The sequence below is a fragment of the Bos mutus genome, chromosome 19, assembly GCF_027580195.1.
Source record: "Bos mutus isolate GX-2022 chromosome 19, NWIPB_WYAK_1.1, whole genome shotgun sequence".
Lineage (NCBI taxonomy): Eukaryota > Metazoa > Chordata > Mammalia > Artiodactyla > Bovidae > Bos > Bos mutus.
In genome coordinates, this window is record NC_091635.1 from 9,635,077 (window position 1) to 9,656,750 (window position 21,674).

General features: G+C 48.6%; 1 protein-coding gene across 4 annotated transcripts in view; it reads right to left on the minus strand.

The window, feature by feature from the left end:
- Positions 1–201: 201 nt before the first annotated feature.
- Positions 202–21,674, minus strand: part of CYTH1 (cytohesin 1) — a 79,775-nt gene continuing 58,302 nt past the window's right edge. For 3 of the 4 annotated variants that reach the window (XM_070389194.1, XM_070389193.1, XM_070389195.1), the window contains exons 4-13: positions 18,127–18,193; positions 17,734–17,852; positions 17,365–17,445; positions 15,437–15,549; positions 14,519–14,667; positions 14,014–14,126; positions 8,774–8,852; positions 4,983–5,054; positions 3,943–4,097; positions 202–2,074 (exon numbers count right to left, since the gene is read on the minus strand). In XM_070389194.1, coding sequence (XP_070245295.1) covers positions 1,996–2,074; positions 3,943–4,097; positions 4,983–5,054; positions 8,774–8,852; positions 14,014–14,126; positions 14,519–14,667; positions 15,437–15,549; positions 17,365–17,445; positions 17,734–17,852; positions 18,127–18,193 — 1,027 coding nt within the window. In that variant the 3' untranslated portion in view covers positions 202–1,995. The remainder of the gene's footprint in view (positions 2,075–3,942; positions 4,098–4,982; positions 5,055–8,773; positions 8,853–14,013; positions 14,127–14,518; positions 14,668–15,436; positions 15,550–17,364; positions 17,446–17,733; positions 17,853–18,126; positions 18,194–21,674) is intronic. The other variant, XM_070389192.1, reaches the window with a different exon arrangement.

Below are 21,674 nucleotides of genomic sequence, written 5' to 3' on the forward strand. Positions count from 1 at the left end.
ACTAGGCTACTCATCTTTCTTGCTCTGCTTTCTTTTACGGAAGACAGCTCCATCCTCCCCACTTCTGGTCTTTATTGTCACTGGACTTGGCCTGTGTGAGGTTCAGGCGACACACCCACCCTCATGAGCACACCTGACAAGCAAAAGCTTCCTCCTCAGGGCCCAGCCGGGCACGAAGCAATGCCACAGGTGACAGAGTGGTTTGGGCAGGTTTGGAGTTTATTTGCTGCAGTTCCTTGGCGCTAGTTTACAATGCAAAAAACAAACAAAAAGAAATTGTAATAATAATTTTTTAAAAACCCTGTCAACAACTTTCAGTCATTTCTTTATATTTGACAAAACTTTTTTTTAAAACAAATACAAAATAATCTAAAAGGAGAAAAACTATACATGGATTATTTACACCTCTGATAAATAGACTAATACTGATCCAGGTGCCTCTCTGTCTGTAATATTCACGAGAACCCGGGCCAAGGACTCAGATCACCAGAGGGGCTCCAGCACCGGCCCAGACTCCCTGGATCCCAGCTGGCCCTGCCCCGGCTCTCAAACCCAGAAAGGTCAGGTTACCAGCCTGGACCCTCTTCTGTCACCTCCACAAGCTCCAGCATTAAAACGCCTGAAGCCACTCCAGGGAGGACCTACACAAAGGTGGGCCCAGAAAGCCCCCCACTCCCCTTTACCAAAGCTATTTCCAGAGATGCGAGCCTGCCTGGAAGGAGTCAGAGGAGCCGGGGTCACACAGCCTGGGAGGGGTCTGGTGACAATGGCCTGGCCGGCCTTGCTCTGCCTGGACTGGGTGCCGGGCCCGGACGAGAGTCCCTGAGAGAACAGCAGGAGAGCAGTGGCGGCGGCTCCTTCCGGCCACACGTCAGGAGTGGGGGCCGAGCCCTCACCCCCTGGATCCCCCTGCCCTGGCCCTGCCACGCAGGTGAAGGCCCGCTCCCCTCCGAGGGCCACCACTAAAGCCACAGCGTGGTCCAGGTGAGGGCCAGTTCTGAGGCAGAGAAGGCTGAAGCCCTCGGGTGATCAGGTCAGACCTGCTCCTTCCTCTAAAACGAGGAATGGAGTGTAGGGGCAGAAGGAAGAAAAACCAAATAAGAAACAGGTCATCCCAGAACCTCTGATGGGACTGCCTTCCTCACAGTTTTGGTTATTAGGTATGTAGCTCAAGGAAAGATGCTGACTTTCTATTTTAAAGCCCGACAAGAATGAATCCTGAAAGAGAAAGAAGAGTGCAGGCGGCAGGCGGACTCCCTTCTCCCCGCAGTGCTCCCCAGGCACCAGGAAGCACAAGCACTGACTGGAGTGGCTGGCGCTGCCCTGCAGACCCCGAGGCTGTCCTCGACGCGTGGCCCCCTCCACCCTCTCGCCACGCCCTCTCCCACCCAGCCAAGCCCCCACGAGCACGGGGAGGCGGTCTGCCCAGCCCTTGCCCTGGGCTGACACCTGCAGCAGCGGTCCAGAGAACTTCTCCAGGGAGAAAATTCCTGAAGCACATGGGACAGAACGCATCTGGACAGCTCTACTTTCTCTCATTCTTTAAAAAACAAAAATATATCTTTATAGTATGTGGCTTCTCTTCCATTCCCCCTTTTTCCTTAACATATAATAAGATACAGATACACGTATTTATGGTGCAGGGTTGAGGCTTCTTCCCAGGGAATAACCAAGAGGTAAACGGTCGGCTCTGAGCTCTGCTCTCAGACCTGCTGAGCGGAGACCTGCGGGGGGTGGCCTGGCCGACAGGAGCTCTGTTCTTTTTTAGAGAGAAAGGCTCAAAACCCAAGTGTGAAGGCGTCAGGCCCCCTTCCTCAGGGGTGACCACCTACCCTTCTCCCACTTAAAAAAATTAGCAAAAGCTGAAGCTAGTCTCTAGGAATTCAGGGTGACGCCTGGCCAGACGCTCCCACTCTCGGAGGCTCGGTGGCCACCCTGGGCCTCACTGGCTGGGAAGCACTCGCTGGGCATGCGGGCCCCGCTGGCTGTGCAGACTCAGTGTCTTTTCGTGGAGGACACTTTCTTCTTCCGCGCGGCCAGCATCTCGTAGAAAGGGTCCCTGCTGATGGCCGCCCTGCAGCACAGAAAAGGAGAGAAATCAGCGGGGACCGAGGAACAGGAAAGGAGATACAACCCCAGGCCCGGGCTTCCTAGTGGCAGCCGCACCCATACACTCCCCTCAGCTGCCTGACTGTCGCTGTAAAGGCCACGTCGTGGCATCAACCTTCACTGGACCCACACGTGGCGCAAAAGACAAGTCTTGAGGGAGATGAGGTACAAGTAACAAGGTAACTGTGGGGCGCTTGTTGCCTGTTTCAACCAAGTAATCAATTTAAGTTCAGGAGTCCTCTTCACCTCACAGGCAAACAATCGCGATGCTTCAGTTCTGTGATGACAGTGGCATCTGTTGGAGCAGTGACTGCCACACAACCCTGTGTGTCACCTGGCATGTGGTGCATCTGGTTGGCAGCTGCAGTCTGTACTGAGCAACTTCTGAGTCCCCAGGTGCACCAGCTCAACAGCCAAGACCCGTCACTGGGCAGCAGGGGCCTGAGCAGCGGCCAGTGGCCTGCCTGGCATCTACAGTCCGGTGGGGAGAGAGCCCGGGCAGCCCCCACACTGGCCCCAGAGACACCTGCACAGGTGGTGACAGCAGGCCACGGCCCCCTGCTGCCCCTTTATACCGGTCATTCTCTACTTTCAAGCAAGCTGTGAACCACAATTTGAACTTTCATTTGCTTTTCCAGAGAAGTGGTATTCCAAGTGCCAACAGTTTCCGGGCTTGTCACAAGCCCATGTGACTGCAGACTCTGCACTTGACCAGGTGCACAGTGGCTCCTGCAAGCTGACCAGGCCCTGTTCACAGAGAGGACATGTGCATGGGAGGCAGGACCTGGACAGGGCCGGGACACATCCCGAGGGACTCTGCCATGCGGATGTCTGACCACGTGGAGAGGTCAGGAGGGAATCCTGCTTCTGTCTTCGGGGCGTCAGGGCGAGGAGTCCACCTCGGCTTCCTGGGTGGGCCAAGCCCCAGGGACGCCACGGGACAGCTCCGGCCCATGTGAGGGGCTCAGGACACATGACATGCTCAGGTCTGGAAGCCCCGCCCAGCTGCACACCTAGGTGTGCTCCCGTGGCCATCCTCACTCTGGTCCCGGCGACACCCGGGAGACGGCTGGGTCACGCCTGATGAACGCAGCATCAGTGGCGAGACTGAGGACGTGCTCCCAGGAGGAAGAGCCACGGAGACAAGCATGGTGATGGGCATGGGCATGACGGTGGAGGGGACAGGGTTTGCAGAAGCCCCAGGGGGAGTGGAGAAGAGAGCCTGCAGCAGGATACCGCCCCTGTGATACAGTCGGTGACACAGGCAGAGCAGGGACCAGGAAGAGCCCTGGATCCGAGGATCTGTTTACACCGGCCTTCTCCCAGAGCTTCTCTTCTTCACAGCTCAGTGGGGAGTGTGGGGCTCTGCTTTATGACCCTGGATCACTGCCACATGACTTCGACAAGCGTTCACCATTTATCCTCAGTAGGCCTCAGTTTGCCTGTCTGTAAATGGGACAACAGTGTCTTGCAGGATTAAGGAATTATAAAAGGGAATGGTTACAATTTCCACTGAGCTGTCACCATGAAGATGAGACCTGCTTCCAAAGACATGAGAAGGCCAGTCCAGCCAGTGGCGTCTGTGCCTGTAAGCCTGCTCACCAGTCCCCTCCGTGGGACCAGGAGCTGCTCTTGGGAAACCAATATGTGAGGTACTCTCTTAAAAATGTCCAAGGGTCAAGAATCCAGGGACCCAGTGAAAAGTCACCTGGGAATCACAGTCAAACTACCCACTATGGATTCAGCACAAGAGGTGCTGAGGCGGGGCAGGCAGCACACAGACAGCTGGGGCGTGACTGAGACACGAGGTCCAAGCTGTCATATGTCACCTACTTGATGCACTTGATCCAGTCCTCCTTCTCCTCGGGCGTTGGGGCCGAGATACGGTAGACCGTGTGGTTCCCCTCAACCACGCGCCCATCAGCCTCTGTCTTACAGGCCTTAATCACTTGGTCTTTATTGTCGGGGATGTAAAGTTCAAAGCAGTTCTGAGAATTAAGAAAGAGAGAGAGCGCGATAAAGATCTAAGAAAGCTGCTGACCAAGAAAAAAAAAAAGGGTTATTTTCCCAAAAGGAAATTTTTATTAAAAAAAAAAAAGTTAATTTCTTTATTCTGACTTTCATAAAATATAGGAAACATACATTTCCTTTGGAAAAGAGTAACCTAAAAGTGGAATCCTGGAGAACATACATTGTATATAAATAGGTCTTACTAGCAAAGATACCAAGCAGATACACATTAGCTCTACTCCTAAGGTATAGAAAATATGGAGATAACTGCAGGTAACCGAATGCCTTTTACAGCCACATCAGCAATACAATAATCCAAAACAAAGGAAAAATATTTATAAGCCATCTGAAGATCATAAAATAAGTGGCCCAATCACGAGAGCTTGCTGAAGCCTTTTAAGGCAGGCTAATCCTATACGTCGTGTGATAGTTAGAAAGCGACACTAAAGCAGATGGACAGAACGAAAGACATCATTCAGTTTCTTTCACCTTGGCCTTACCTGTAAAGATAATTTTAAAAGTTAGGCTAAATTAAATGAGTACTTTTGGAGTTTTTTGAAGTCCTTGGCCCTTGAGTAAGACGGGGGTGAGCACCGACCTTCTGCACTTTAAGAGACCACGTCTGACTGACAGGTGGCCTCCGTCTATGCAGCAGAGGCTCAGCTTCCAAGGACTCGGCCCAACACAGACAGTGCTCTACTGCAGCAGTTACCACTGAGAACAGTCTGCTTGTAAGGGGACCTGCGCAGCCCCAACCGTGTTGCCCAAGGTCAATGGCAAACCTCTGTGACTTCATCTTGTGTTGAACAGCTGCTACGCCCATCTCTTCTGTCCCCCCGAAGCAGCTCATCAAAAATACTCACTGGTTTTTTGGAGTCTTCCACCTCCCGGATGCTCAGGTTCTCTAGTGGAATAATTCCCCGGGGCTCCTTATCCTGCACAAGAGATGGAGAGAGACCTCACTGCTCGGCTTCCGAACACCCGTTCTGTTACCTTGACACAGTGGCCCAGCCCGGCTCCTGCACCTCTCTATGACCTGAAGTCTACAAATCAGCTCTAGAGCCCACACCCTATGTTCTAAAACAAGAATAGGGTCAAGAAACGTGTGGGTGTTGTCAACATATCACAGATGAACCCCTACAACCGAGAGGCCTTTGGAAGAGGTGCTTCCGCAGACGCTCTAAAAGAATGAGTGTGACAAGAGCTGTGTGTGGTCTTCCAGTGGGGAACGTGTAAGTCCCTTTCACACAAAAACTTCTTGCTTCTTTGCCTAACTCATCTCTCAAGCCTCAGTTCTAGTGTCAGCAAAGCTAGGAAGCCCTAGTCTGGCCCTGGGTGCCCCTGTTCTGTGCCCCCAACATCTGGACTACAGCTGTATCATGTGTCACTACCTTATCATTACCTCCGGTGCCGTCTTCCTGCTCCAGGCTGTAGGATCCTCAAAGAGACACTGCCTGCCTGACAACTCCACTTGGACCAAAAAGGCACCTAGACTCCTGTCCAGAACAGAGCCCCGCGTCCCCTCACCCCCGACTAGCCCTCCTCCAGGGCTTCCCATCTCAGCCAAGGCCACTCCCACACCTGCCGGCACTTGACCAGCAGCCTTCACCTCCTCTCTCAAACATCCAGACAATAATGGCCAAAGACTGTGTTCCAAGGTCAACAGTTTAACTGGGCCATGCCACACTTCCTAGAGCAAATGTTCCTAAAATACCATGTGCACCCTTTTGATCTGCAGACTCAGGTTTCTTTCTCCTTTTCAGGGCAATAATCTCATGACCTGTCTTTGCATCTGCAGGTCCTAGTGTTCTGGCACTGGGAGATTCTCACCTGTCCTCTGCACCTGTTAGCTTTCTCCCCCGCCCCATATTTTATTTGGCTGCACCAGATCTTAGTTGCGGCACGATGGATCTTTAGTTGTGGCATGTGAATTCTTAGTTGCAGCATGTGGGATCTAGTTCCCTGACCAGGGACTGAACCCAGGCCCCCTGCATTGGGAGCTTGGAGTCTAAACCACTGGATCACCAGGGGAGTTCCACAAATTGCTTTAATGTTCATCTTTCAATCTCTGGGACTATCTCAAATCTTTCCTCTAGAACAGGAATTACATTTCTGGCTGCTGCTGCTGCAGCGTCGCTTCAGTCGTGTCTGACTCTGTGCGACCCCATAGATAGCAGCCCACCAGGCTCCCCCATCCCTGGGATTCTCCAGGCAAGAACACTGGAGTGGGCTGCCATTTCCTTCTCCAATGCATGGAAGTGAAAAATGAAAGTGAAGTCACTCAGTTGTGTCTGACTCTTCGTGATCCCATGGACTGCAGCCTACCAGGCTCCTCCACCCATGGGATTTTCCAGGCAAGAGTACTGGAGTAGGTTGCCATTGCCTTCTCCAACATTTCTGGCTAATCATTCCTTAAAGTTTTAACTTATTTGTTAATAAATAAGTTATAATTCCACAATTATATAGCTATATTTTGAATATGCAGTTTTGGTTCTTATTTATTTTTAGTCTGAAACTTCTAGAGGGCTGGATATTTTGTATTGTGGCCACTTCAGACCCTCAGGAGAGAAGTGAGTGGAGAGAGCGCCCCCCTCAGATACCCTGAGCCCTGACTCTCCCCTGAGGCTGCTGGTATCCAGCACGTGTTGGAGCTGACGTGTACTGCAGACCCTCCACGGACAGTTTTCTCACATGAACACGTATTCGGAGCTTTTACTGATATAGTGAGTCCTGTTTTTCCACTTTTTCCTGGTTTCTACCCTCTCTACTCCTCCATCCAAAGAGGTAAAGGGAAGAACTCCTACTGAGTTTGCTTCTCCTAGACTTGGGCACGGGGCCGGGAAGTCTGGGGTTCGTTGTGCCTGGCTGCACAGCAGGGGCCCTTCTGCTGGCTCCAGGATGCATCGCGGCCCCTTCTGCCAAATGGGAAGCGTGCTGACTAAGTTCTGCTTTTTCCTTATCTGGCTGCTTTGTTCCCACTTATTTCTACTAGATTTTCCTGCTTTATTAGGTAATTCCATGAAGACAGCTCCACCTACCATCTTAAGCCTGAGGCTCCCCCGTCAGCATCTTTGGGAACGTTTTCTCTGGTTCCCACTGCCTAATAAAATGCTGATGCACTGCTAGACTGAATTCAGGTAACACCAGCATGGTCGGCGTCATTTTAAGAACCAGAAGATTTTAGAATCTCACTGCACTACCACTGAGACTACTGGGGACCCAGAGGTGCACTGTTGGATGCCTGCATTGAGCTCATTTTAACCAGAGACCAATGAAAAAGATCTAAACAACATTTAAGAGATGTCATCAGTCTAGAAGAAAAAGGGCAATACATATGGGGGGAACAGGGGCAAAACAGAAGGAAATTTACCAATTGTTCATAGTGGTACTTTGATAGGGTGAAAAAAAATGTTTGTACTGTTTTTGGTATTTGAAATACATTACTTTCATGTTTGAAAGGATTTTCGTAACAGAAATGCAAAGCTGCAGAACTTCTGTGGCATGAATTTAGCCCGTTACACACAAAATCCTGGTCAGTCTTCCTTGAAAACTGCTGAGCGGCTGAGTCACCAGCTGACACTGTCATGACACTCACTCCCAGCTGAGAAGCCACATCCACACGACGTCTACCAGCTGAAGAACCACCGTGCGGGACACAGTGGAACCTGCTTACCCCCAAGCTGCAAAGGGTCAGGTGTGGACCTGCCTCCTGGCTCCCACTGAGCGTCCCACAAATGCTACCAGGACGCCTGTCCCATCGTGCCCCACCTTTATCATACAAGACACTTCTAAAACCCCACTCTCTCAGGAGGATCTCAGTCGCCCTGACTTAGGTGAGACAGCCGCCAGTGCTGCCAGCAGTGCGTGTTTTCTCTTCTGGTGACCAGGGGACAGGGCAGAAGCAAGGGCGCCCAGCCGCGGGGAGCCTGTCTGAGAGGGCTCCAACCTGAGGCCACCAACCTGCCAGGCCTCCTGGGGGCTCTGATAGAGGGAGCTTCAGAAAAGGTTTACTGTACCATCTTTATGCTCCTAGGTCTTGTTACAAACAGGACTTGTATGTAACAAGTATTTGCATTGTGTTACAATTTCATTCCCACTGAATAAAAACCAACAAAATTTTCAATTTAGGTAAAACTCCAGGTAGTCTCTAACTCTCCCCATTTCGTTTCACTTTCTTTTCCTCTGTTATACATTGTGCCCTTTGGCTGTTCCTTCTAAATCAAGTGCTTCAGTATTCCAGCTACCACAGATGTGCCTTCTCTAAATCACAATACCTCTGTCTCCCTTTCAGTGGGGCCAAAAACTCTCTCCTGGCCATGGATCCAAACTCGTTAGCTGGGCTCCATGACCCCTTTCTAACGCCATGTATGACGTTCTCTGCCACTGTCTCCCAGCCAGGCACCAGCTGTCCCAGTTGAGAACTGGACATTGGCTCTGAAGTATGGTTCCTGTGCCCAGACACTGCACACCACGCCCAGGCCCCAGTTTTGAGATTCCTCTTAGCCCTTCCACTTCACTTAAACTCTTCTCCTGCCCTAAGATGCGGCATCCGACTGTTGCCCCCACCTCCTCCAATCTTATCTGATTAGAGCTGTTTAACCACAAGGCCTGGCCCACCCCTCGTCCCAGTCCCAGCCGACCAGCAGGCGCTCACCGTCGTGTATTCAAAGTAGTAAAGGCAGTTGTCAGTCAGAATGAACCAGCGTCTTTTCCAAGTCTTTACCCTGCCACCTGGAGAGCAAAGAGAGACACGTATTGGATAGGAGTCCACTGGCCAGGGTGCGGGATGAGGAAGCGAAGGCAGGGCGCCAGGACACTGAGACCATGGCAGATTTACATCAGTAACGAGACACAGAGCCAAAACAGAAGCACCTTTCACAGTGTGAAAGTCTGTGGGTACAAGCAGAGCAAGCAAGTTGGGTGGCCCCCTGCAGATGACATCAGGACAGCAGATGAGCGCACGGGCTGGGGAGGGAGCCGGGACAGTGATGAACCAGAGAAGCATCAGCAGAAGCCTATGGATGCAGTGGAAATGGGCGCACACAGAGGAGGGGAGAGGGTCAGCCCCCTGGCCACACTACACTGCCGGTCCACCAGCCCAGGGTTTTATCAGAAGAGGGTGGGAGAAGAACTGGGAAATAAGACATCTTAATCCCCTCACGATCAAATCCAGTTTTCCTGGAACAAGGAACCCACAGTCCTGCGGTTTCACCTTCTAGCCCAGCTTCCTGATCGTAGTATGTTTCTACTCTAGCTTTTTAGGTTTCTGGGCCAGTGTCCTAAATTCCCCCAGAGTCCTCGGTGGGACAAAGCAGGATTCCTGGAACAGGGAAGAATCCACTGGTGGGCTGAGGTACCTATTCAACTGTGGACTTCTCACCAGAAGTTTGGAACAAAAATAACTGGAAGAGGAAGCCACGAGCCAAGTGAGCTCTCAGGGGTGGCGGTGAGCTGGTGGAGGCTCCTTTAGTCCTTTTAAATGTTGCTCAATCGAAGGAAACATCAGAGTCGTGATGTTGTCCTGAGACGACGTGAAGGAAGGGACACTTCACCATGACCTTGGTGAGGGAAGGCACACCCTATTCTCAGCCTGCCTCTGAGCACAGCCGTTCTCCTCAACGCACACCAGGTCCAGGAAAAGTTTTCTGAATACGAACCAAATGAAAAGCCTTCACGTGGTAAGATACGCAGGCCATTTCACAAACACCTCGCGCTGCCCTGGGCAGGAGGCGCGCCCTCTGCCAATGGGACCTACAGAGAGCACCGCTTCTCCGGTCCTCAAAGAAAACAAGGACCACAAGGTGTGAATCCAATGACCCCGGTCACACTTCCTCGCTTGCCCCTCTCCCCCAACAGATGAGCAGGGGCTTTAGAGGGAGTGTCTCCAGCTTCCAGGATGTGGCTCCTGGTTTCCTCAAAGGATCCGGTTGCTGGAGCAATGCAAATCCTGTCCCAGAAATAAAGGGTCCAGCATAGGTCCTGGCAGCAACTCTAAGGGCTACCCGACTTTTGGGCTCCTGGCATGGCTCTGCGTGGGCGCCCAAACTCTGAGAGGTTAAGTGACTGATCATGAACTACAGAGGTTCTCAATGGCACAGACCTGGTTAGGGAAGGAGCTTGGCCTTAAGCCAGCACACCCCCCACCCCGCACCCCCCGTCCCGTGCTGGTGTCAAGCAAAGACTGACTCTCTCCCCCAGTGACTGCCAGCTTCTGTGAGCACGTGCTTCTGGCCCCTGAGGCCCTAGGGCATGAATCAGGAAAACCACGGATGGAAGTATGACATGCATGAGGAAATGGGAGAGGCTGGGCAGAACCAAAATAAATAAGGAGAAGGAAGACAAGGATATACTTAGAACTTGAACTGATTTGCTGTGAAAAGGAAGCCCGCCCCCGTCAGCATCTGAGAAAGTGGCTCTTCTGCCTCTTGGACCTGCACCCCACGTGGGGCCCCCCGACACAGGACACCTCAGCTCACGCCCACTGCTGTGCGCTCCCCTCACAGGACCACCCTGGGGGCCCTCGGATCTTGGGAGGTTGTGGAAGAGGGGTCAGATGCCAAAAGGAGGAAGACGGGAGGAAATCCAGGACAGAAAGCAAAGCCGGACAAAGCCTCTCCCTGGCGACGATGGCCTGGCTATTCCCAACGACCTGCTGCGTTAACGAGCTCCTACCAGGGAGCATCGTGCGGTCCCAGGGGCATGTTTTATGTTGGAAGGAAAACAGACATGAAACAAGCAGACAGACCGATGCACGCACCTAAGACAGTCCCTGAGGAACTCACAGGACCACTGCCCGGCCTGCTGGCCTCCACCCCATAGGTACAAAGGCCTGACTCTGGCTCCCCGGGAGCTGGGAACCACCTGACAAGGCCCCAAAACGTTCTATAAACATCAGTGTTGGGGCTGTTCTTTCCTGTGTGGCTCTGTTCAAGTGCCACTGAAGCAGACATCCACGGACTCCTCATCTGGAAAACAGGTGCCCCGAAACCAGCAAGGGAGGGCAGACACCAGCGACGTAACTAAGAGGCCAATTTGGGGTCTGAACGATGACTCATTGAAAAAGAAGCGGGATAAAAACAAAACATAAAAAACAGAGCCAAGGTTGTAATGCCCTCCCCCAAGACAGGAAATTAAATGGAAGGCCTTCAAGAAGGGGTTTTGGGGTTTTTGTCTTCTTTTTTTTTAAACTTTACTTGGCCTCATTCTGAGTTTAAGAAACACCATTTCCCTTTTTCATGCAAAGGCAAATGTCCTACGTAGTCTAATTTAATTCTTTTCTTAGTTTGCTTCTCAGGTCATGGGAGGTGTGCCAGAAGCACACGGCCGTGGGAGTCACTTCCTTCTCCTCCTCCTCTTCTCCACTTGAGAAATCTCGAAAATTCATGGGTGTCAATTTTAATCAATAATATAGCATCTGACTGACCAATAAAGTCGAAGAGAGAATTCAGTGACTGCTTTGCTTGCTTTTACAAACCCACTCTTACTGTGTTTTCTTACACTACTGCCCTCAGGAAAGTTCAAATGATTCCACATCTAGGCCCAGCTGTTGGACACACTGTGCACCACCTCTACCAGGGAAAGATGAAAATCCCTCCACACCCCCAAGCCTGACCAGTTCCCGAGGGACTGTATGGTAAGTTAGAAGCAGCATTAACACTACCACCAGCAATTAAAAAACAAAATAACCAAAAATAACAAAAATAAGGAAACGCTGCAGCGATTACAGTGGCCTGGGCAGAGCGAGCGAGCAGGGTTGAGGGGATTACATACCTCCTGGAGTTTGGGGCAAGGAAAAGGAGAGCCAAAATCATGGAAACATACAAATGAGGGAGAAAAGAAAATTAAAACAAAGAAATTAAACCCGACTCCTTAATCTTAAGGTGCACTGTATTAGTCATTCATGTCTGCCTGGTTGGGGGATAGGGACATAAAAACAGTCACGGGGCAAACGCCGCTGTCTGGCGTGGGAATAAGGGGCCTGCCTCATCTGCCATGTCCTACCTGGTAAAGGCAAGATCTGAGGCACCACCCAAATCCTGGCCCCAAAGATGCCACCAATCAGTTCTCACTGAGCTGACATTTATTACTATATCCAGAATCCAGAGCAAACACAGTGATGATCACTTTGGGAAAAATTAAATGTCTCTCTTCGGATGGCTACTCCTTTTTAAAGTGTGTGTGAAAATGCACACTCACAAGCCTGTGAATACATATGTACATATGTGTATACACAAGAATACACATTCTTACAGTTATATGCATACACAGACATACACATACAACTACAGATGGCCAGAAGGCCCGCCTTCCATGGCACACACATGAAGGGGTGATTCTAAGTGCGCTACGATGAAAACACGACAGGAAGAGTTTAGGAGGGTTTGATGGAGGTTCAGAAAAAGTAATGCAATGACCTAAAAATGAGTTTCACATTTAGTTAAATTTTTTTCTTTTTTAAAAATATGGGATGTCTCATGAATTTACATGTCATCATGGTGTAAGAACCAAGATAATCTTCGTACTGCTCTAAATTTAGTATCTGGGCTGTCAAAGCTAACACTTAGTATTAGCATTTAAACAAATCTCACTGGAGGGGAAAGCAAACCCAAACCTGGATATACTTCTTACATTTCCAGCAGGTTTCCTTTTAACTCTGTCCACTTAGCAATCAGGACGCAGAGCAGAGTGGCTGCCTCTGGGCTAAGTAATTTTAGAGCCTTGACTTCAAAGATTCTACTGGCTTAAATGTATATGGTATGCTGACCAATTTGAGAGACATTAAAAACTCCTTTCAGTGAGATAGTGCTTTAAGGAGAATTTATGAATTAAGTCATTATGTATAAACACAAGGACTTAGTTTTAAAAGGGGATACAAATCCTCCTGAATGAGACAGAAATTGAAGATTCCATTTCAGCACTTCCCAGATGTGTCAGTAACAGCCTAGAGTATAATAAGGACTTCTAATCTCACTGGGACCTACAGCTGGAATGGTGACAGGAGGATCACCCCAATGACACCTTCTGAGAACGCAGGAACCCTCGCGTCAAAAGGCCAAGGGAAAAGAAAACAGAGGAATGCACTCTCTCAGTGGCCAAAAAATTAGCATCATTATGTCTGGGGGCTCTCTCTGCGTGCTGAAACTGTCAATGAAACAGTCAGAGGTGCATATGAATGTGCGTAAAAACCTACTGATCCTTTTGGTCACTCCTGTCCCTCTGATGGCAGATCATGACCACACATCTCAGCAATACCAGCTCACTTTTGGCAGAGGGAAGGGGAGCAACTTTTAGTTTTCCTGAATGAACAAAATAATTAATGTGGCTGATTTGGATTGGAAAGGAGGGGGGAAAAAACCAGCGCCCGCGAATGAGTAAGAGTGCCGTGGATCGCGCTGCAGCCAGGGCCCTGGGTTTGCCATGCACGCTGCCTGTGGGGAGCCAGATGCAGAAGGAAGTGGTGATGCACTGGGGGTGGGCGAGGCGGGAGCACGGGGCACAAACTTGTGATGGGAAGTAGAGAGGTGGGCACAGCTGGCCACCCTCCCAGTGGTCAGGGGGGGCTGGGAAGGGAAAAGGACGAGGTCCTCGGGGAACCGCCTTGAAACGAACTCTCCTCAATCCACCCCAGAGAGGAAACGTGGAGCGCAAACACCCGTGGGCAATATTTATGTGGGCAAGTCTGTCCCCAGGAGTCTGTGTGTCCCGTGGGGCGCTGGCCGTGCATTCACTGTCTTTTGGGAGGCAATTATGTTAGAACAGTAGGAACTCATACCAAAGTCTCTCCTTAAAGCCTCCTGTACCAAACCCCCTTTCCCCATAGTGCATGCATGGGTGTGCACACACACATCCTTTCTAAGCTTCTGTAAGGAGCCCTGACCCAGAGGGCATCACTTACCGAGCTTCAATAGCCAGCCTTCTCGGTCTGGGTTGAAAAAAGTGTGGGTGAGGTCATTCCCATCATCTTCGGGGATTTTAAAGGGTTCATTTTTTATGCTCTCATACAGATTCTGGAAGAAAAGATGACATTGCATGTCTCCGATCCTAGAAAGACCTCTCCCCCCGCCTTTCCTGTCACTCATGCAATGAGCATCACTGCGTGCCATGCACTGGCGGCACGAGAACCCCTCTGCCTTCAGGACCCAGAGACAAAAGAAACAGAGGCCTAACCAGTAAGCAAGAAAGAAGAGAGATCAGCCTGACCTCCACTTGAGCCTTTAGTCTCAGAGTTATAAATCACTTTCCCCCACTGATTCCTCACTGGGCCTTGCTACCAGTTTCTTAATGCAATTCATGTAGCTGAATGGATGGTCCGAGCAGACACTGGATTGACCCCGCGTCCCTCCCGTCCCCTCCATCAGCATCGCCTGAGCCCATGGCCTTGAAGGAGAGCTGAGCTCACCCGTAGCAGCTCCTCGGGCAGGTCTCCCCCATCGTTGATGCCTCGATTCATGGCTATGAACCTCTCCACAGTGGGCTTATCTTTGACATTGGGGTTATGCAGGCTGGTGTTCAACATGATAATGGCAAATGAGAGGACGTAACAAGTGTCTAAAAGGGAAAACCAAAATCCAGTCAGAAACATCCCACCAGAAAGAACAAGAAGCGCCAAGTGAGACTGAGAATGCAAAGCAGTGCTCTCAAAGAGTAAGCAAAATCCACGCATCTGGGTACACTAACTGCAAAGGGCAAGGCATGAGAAAGAACGTAAAGCATTCACGACTTAAAAGGGTTTTATTTTTTTCAGATTGTAAAACAAGAACATGTACAGAAAAGCACAATATATGAAAAAGAACATATAAACTACCTACAATCCCATACCTAGGAATAACTTATTTTGCTTTCTTACATAAATGTGACTATGTGTAATGTATCACAAAATGTACCTCAGAGGTTTGACAGAAAACAGCAAAGTTCTGTAAAGTGATTATCCTTCAATTAAAAAATAAATTAATTAAAAAAAATATGAACCTCAGAGATAAAGACTGTAACATATCTGTTAGAATTACAACAGATACACAGTTTTGAAGTCTGCTTTTTGGCCAATCTTATTAGCATTTTCCCATGTCAATAAAGCCTCTTTATAAAAACATAATTTTTAATAGTTGTACACTTCATAATTCAGAGGTGCCCTTACTTAGACGCCTACTACCTTACTGGCAGACTTTGGATAGTTTCCAACTTTTTACCATTATAAATACCATTTAAAGCGATGTTCTTAGGCAGGAACCCAACCCCTCTGGTGTTAGGATGGCCCAGTGCCTAGCAGTGAGCCGGGCAGGTGCTGCCAGCCCTGGGAGGGGGCGCCCCTCGCGCTCACCTGTGGACTGGAACACCCCGTGGTTGCACTGACAGTAGCGCTGGGCAAACGCCTCCATCATCCGGTCAATCTTCTGGGCCTCTCCCGGCAGCCGGAAGCTCCACAGGAACTGCCTGGGGGTCAAGACAGGGCGTGTTTCGGGACTGGGGGAGATAACCTGTGTGTGAGAGGTTTCTGCAGCCAAGGGAGATGTTGGGGGCTTCAGCCTTCTGCCAGATGCAGGCTAACCACTCCACATCTCTGTCCTCTCGATAGGAGGGAATGTATTTATGAAAAGAAAAAAAAGAAAAAGACTTTCCTATTCAAAAGAATGGTTCACCTCCTCAGACTGATACATAAGAACTCCAATTTCCAGAAAGAAAAAAAAAAAAAAATGACATAGCAGGAGAAGAGATTTTCTATCAAAGCAGTCACAACTGAGCCCTTTAAGTCAAACAGAAACCCACAGCCAACAGGTTTAATTCTGGATTTTTTTCACCTACCTAAACACCACAAAACATGATATTTACACTTAAACAGCAATGAAAATACCAAATTACAATTTCTCAAGAAGCACAAAGGAACTAGATTCAGCAAAAAAAAATTAAATGTTGACTTTTTTCCTTCTAAAACGAAGGGCACGCTACCTATTTCCTGTTCCAGGGCAAGAAGTATAAAGGATTTTCTTGAGTGAAATTGGGAAAGATTCAAAGTGGAAGTATTCATCAATTTCCAAATGTTAACTGAAAGATTTGAGGAAGAGTTTTACAAATTTTGCTTTCAATTTAATCCCCTTTAACCAGGTCAAGAAGCAACAGTTAGAACTGGACATGGAACAACAGAATGGTTCCAAATAGGAAAAGGAGTACGTCAAGGCTGTATACTGTCACCCTGCTTATTTAACTTATATGCAGAGTACATCATGAGTGAAACGCTGGGCTGGAGGAAGCACAAGCTGGAATCAAGATTGCCGGGAAAAGTATCAATAACTTCAGATATGCAGATGACACCACCCTTATGGCAGAAAGTGAAGAAGAACTAAAGAGTCTCCTGATGAAAGTGAAAGAGGAGAGTGAAAAAGTTGACTTAAAGCTCAACATTCAGAAAACTAAGATCACAGCATCCGGTCCCATCACTTTGTGGCAAATAGATGGGGAAACAGTGGAAACAGTGGCTGACTTTATTTTTCGGGGCTTCAAAATCACTGTAGACGGTAATTGCAGCTATGAAATTAAAAGACGCTTACTCCTTGGAAGCAAAGTTATGACCAACCTAGACAACATATTAAAAAGCAGAGACATTATTTTGTCAACAAAGGTCTGTCTAGTCAAGGCTATGGTTTTTCCAGTGGTCATGTATGGATGTGAGAGCTGGACTATAAAAAAAGCTGAGCGCAGAAGAATTGATTCTTTTGAAGTATGGTGTTGGAGAACACTCTTGAGAGTCCCTTGGACTGCAAGGAGATCCAACCAGTCCATCCTAAAGGAGATCAGTCCTGGATGTTCATTGGAAGGACTGATGTTGAAGCTGAAACTCCAATACTTTGGCCACCTGATGCAAAGAGCTGACTCATTTGAAAAGACCCTGATACTGGGAAAGATTGAAGACAGGACGAGAGAGGGATGACAGAGGATGAGACTGTTGGATGGCATCACCAACTCAATGGACATGAGTTTGGGTGAACTCTGGGAGTTGGTGATGGACAGGGAGGCCTGGCATGCTGCGGTTCATGGAGTCGCAAAGAGTCAGACATGACTGAGAGACTGAACTGAACTGAACATCCAATCATTTCAATCACAGATACTCAAATCACCACCCAAGGTACAATTTCACTAAAACGCCAGGTTGTGCAGGATCCATGGTGACTGGACTGAACTGAACTGTGCAGGACAGATCTACAACCAAAGACCTGTCTCCCTCAACAAGGTACTGGCTGCAAACATGCTCACCGTAAGGCCTGGACGAGGTTGAGATCAGTGAACTCATGCAGCTCCACAAACGCATGAAGAACTTGGATGTTAAACTCATCTCTAGCAAGAGAAACAGAAGACAGAAGTCAGACAATGATGTTGAGAATCCAAGGTCGTGCAGACCCCCAGTCAGGCTGCCTCCCAGGCTGAGCACTGAGACCCCCCACAGCCCAGGAGGCAGCCAAATGTTAAATGAAAGATCTGCAGCCTCTGTGTACTGGCTGAACACAGGATACCAGCTGCTGGACACCTCCACCTGTCCCGGGACAAAGCTCGGGGTATCTTGGAGTTTCTCTCTCTAGGTAACTGCCAACCAGTCTTCTCTACTCGGGTCTCCCAAGGTCTTACCTCTCCCCCAGGTAGTCACCAATGGCTGTTTTGTTGAGCCCTTCACCTTTATACAAGAACTGGGCGATGTCTTCACAGGTGTTCTTCAGCAGATCATTCTCTATTAAGAACTGGATCCCCTGGAAAGACAGCGACGACACCAACAGTGCTTCAGACACCAGGAACATCCAGAAAGGAGGTGGGGGCGCAGGAAGAATGGGTGTGGGTGCTCTGGACACAGAGTAAGTGTCCAATAAGTACTTCCTATGTTCCGCAGGAGGCAGGGCTTATGACATGAGCTGCACTCTACAAAAGGGAAGGGAGGCTGTCTCAAATGCCCCAGGTTGCAGCTGACAATGTGGAAACCGCCACTTTACAGACTGCAGGCTCTGGCTGCTGGCTTTTGTCACTTACTTTTTTAGGATCCATGTTGAATTTTTTCCTGCCCATGGCTACCTGTTTGTTCCTCTGCATGTTCTTCCTGTAAAACAACCATCACAGCCACTTCAGTACTCTGGGTAATCGGGAATTTCTGAAAGACTGACATAACTCCCACATGTGTCAGTGAAGTGCAGTGATGTCTGAGATTTATTCAGTAAAGTTCAGGCACACTTGGGTCTAACTATGGAAGGTCAACTGAAATCCTGACCCTGGTCCTAGGCTCCTTTGTTTCTTCTACTACAGTGGGTTTCTTTTTTTTTTCATGTCATTTTTGAAATTTTATTGAGGTTTAATTTACATGTCATATAACATACCCCTTTTGAGTGCACATCTGAACAATGTTTAATAAGTTTACTGAGTTGGGCAACTATCACCATAATCCAGTTGTAGAGTACTGTCATAGTTACGTATTAACTATGTAAGTTAATAGCTCATGAACTCATCTGTTCATCCGTTCATCTGCTGGGGGACATTAAAGCTGATTCCAGTTTGGGGCTATTTTAAATAAGAACGCTATAGATGCCCTCATGCATGTGGGCATGTTCTCCTTTACCTGAGTAAATACCTGGGAGGTGAACTGCTGGGCACAGCAGGGGTATACGGTCAACATAAGGAGGAACTGCCAGTTGGTTTTCCCCAATGTTTACACCGCTTGTTCTCACCAGCTCTCTGCAACACAAGGCACCACCTGTCTATTTAACTCTGGCCATCCTAGTGGGTGCAAAGTGGCATCTCCTCATGACTCATGATACTGAGCATTTTTCACGTGTCTGTTATACATGTAAAAGCGTTCATGGGGTTTTTGTGCCTGCTTTTTAGTCAAGTTGTCTTTTTATTAGTGAGTTTTATGTGTTCTTTCTATATAGATTCCAGATACAAGTAATGGCAACCCACTCCAGTACCCTTGCCTAGAAAATCCCATGGACGGGGGAGCCTGGTAGGCCTATAGTTCATGGGGTCGCAAAGAGTTGGACACGACTGAGCGACTTCACTTCACTTCACTCACTTTCTATACAGATTCCAGATACAAGTCTTTTTTCAAATACAGGTAATGCAGGTATTTTCCCCTTATCTGTAGCCTGCCTATTCATTTCCTTTCTGAAAAATTTATTTGGCTGCGCTGAGTCTTGGTTGCCAGACGTTCAAGCTGGTTTTAGAAAAGGCAGAGGAACCAGAGATCAAATTGCCAACATCCACTGGATCATCGAAAAAGCAATAGAGTTCCAGAAAAACATCTATTTCTGCTTTATTGACTATGCCAAAGCCTTCTGTGGAAAATTCTGAAAGAGATGGGAATACCAGACCACCTGACCTGCCTCTTGAGAAACCTATATGAAGGTCAGGAAGCAACAGTCAGAACTGGACATGGAACAACAGACTGGTTCCAAATAGGAAAAGGAGTACGTCAAGGCTGTATATTGTCACCCTGCTTATTTAACTTATTTGCAGAGTACATCATGAGAAATGCTGGGCTGGAGGAAGCACAAGCTGGAATCAAGATTGCCGGGAGAAATATCAATAACCTCAGATATGCAGATGACACCACCCTTATGGCAGAAAGTGAAGAGGAACTAAAAGGCCTCTTGATGAAAGTAAAAAAGGAGAGTGAAAAGGTTGGCTTAAAAAGCTCAACATTCAGAAAATGAAGATCATGGCATCCGGTCCCATCACTTCATGGGAAATAGATGGGGAAACAGTGTAAACAGTGTCAGACTTTATTTTTGGGGGCTCCAAAATCATTGCAGATGGTGACTGCAGCCATGAAATTAAAAGATGCTTACTCCTTGGAAGAAAAGTTATGACCAACCTAGATAGCATGTTGAAAAGCAGAGACATTACTTCGCCAACAGAGGTCCGTCTAGTCAAGGCTATGGTTTTTCCAGTGGTCATGTACGGATGTGAGAGTTGGACTGTGAAGAAAGCTGAGCGCCGAAGAATTGATGCTTTTGAACTGTGGTGTTGGAGAAGACTCTTGAGAGTCCCTTGGACTGCAAGGAGATCCAACCAGTCCATTCTGAAGGAGATCAGCCCTGGGATTTCTTTGGAAGGAATGATGCTAAAGCTGAAACTCCAGTACTTTGGCCACCTCATGCAAAGAGTTGACTCATTGGAAAAGACTCTGATGCTGGGAGGGATTGGGGGCAGGAGGAAAAGGGGACAACAGAGGATGAGATGGCTGGATGGCATCATCGACTTGATGGACGTGAGTTTGAGTGAATTCCGGGAGTTGGTGATGGACAGGGAGGCCTGGCGTGCTGCTATTCATGGGGTCACCAAGAGTCGGACGCAACTGAGCGACTGAACTGAACTGAACTGAGTCTTGGTTGCAGCACACAGGATCTTCAGTTGTGGCATGTGGGATCTAGTTCCCTGAGGTGAGGTGAGGTGAAGTCGCTCAGTCGTGTCCGACTCTTTGTGACCCCATGGACTGTAGCCTACCAGGCTCCTCTGTCTATGGGATTTTCCAGGCAAGAGTACTGGAGTGGGTTACCATTTCCTTCTCCAGAGGATCTTCCCCACGCAGGGATCGAACCCGGGTCTCTAGTTCCCTGACCAGGGATCAAACCCAGGCCCACTGCATTGGGAGTGCAGAGTCTCAGCCCCTGGACCACCAGGGAAGTCCCTATTCATTTCTTTTAAGAGTACCCTTTGTAAGAGCAGAAATGGTAAATTCTGACAAACACCAACTTGTCCATTTCTTTGAAGCAGCAAATTTTTTTTTTTTTTTTTTTTTTTTAATGGCGAGTAAGAAAACTGTAATTCAGAACTGGCAAAGCAGAGACTGGACATGATAAGCTGGCTGGTTTCTGCTGGACATGCAGCTTCACTAATCCATATGGCCCTGTGCACACAAGTTTAAAATAACAAAATCCAACGGTCTCCTGAAGCTAGACGGGGAGACTTAGGCTTAGAAAAATACAGACATGCAGTGAATTAGAAACAGCCCATTTACGACATTAAGCAGTTAGAAATGGTCTGGGAACCCCATTGAAAATTAAACTCTCAAAGCAACTAACATTTCATGTAGTTAAAGGAAAAAAAGAACCAGCAGACACGCCTTGGCACTTTGTGCTGTAATCTCACTTCTATGTTCTCTTAAGTGTTAGGGAGGCACAAGCAAGCCTGCAGTGATGCCTAGACACAACTGGGCCTCCAGCCCTCTGGAGCTGCATCAGCAGCATCCGTTAAGCTTTTCCTTTACCCAAAGCAAAAAATGGAAACTCTAAAATAGGAACCCAGTGGATAAGAGAAGAGAAGAAATAGTTCACACAACAATTTAAAGGCAGTTTAAGATTTTGGGGGACCTGCCAAGTTCTCCAGTTCAGCCTTTCCAAAAACATCAAAAGCCTTCACATTCAGGAGTCCCTGCGCGGAAGGCAGAGAGTATGGCTACATACGTGCTTGCTCAGAAAAGAAGGCAGAAGACGCACTTTCTCCTTAAATGCGCGATATGGGCACAATTCCAGGCTGGCACCTGGCGATGCCACAGCCACAAAACCACCCGCAAAAGGACAGACTCA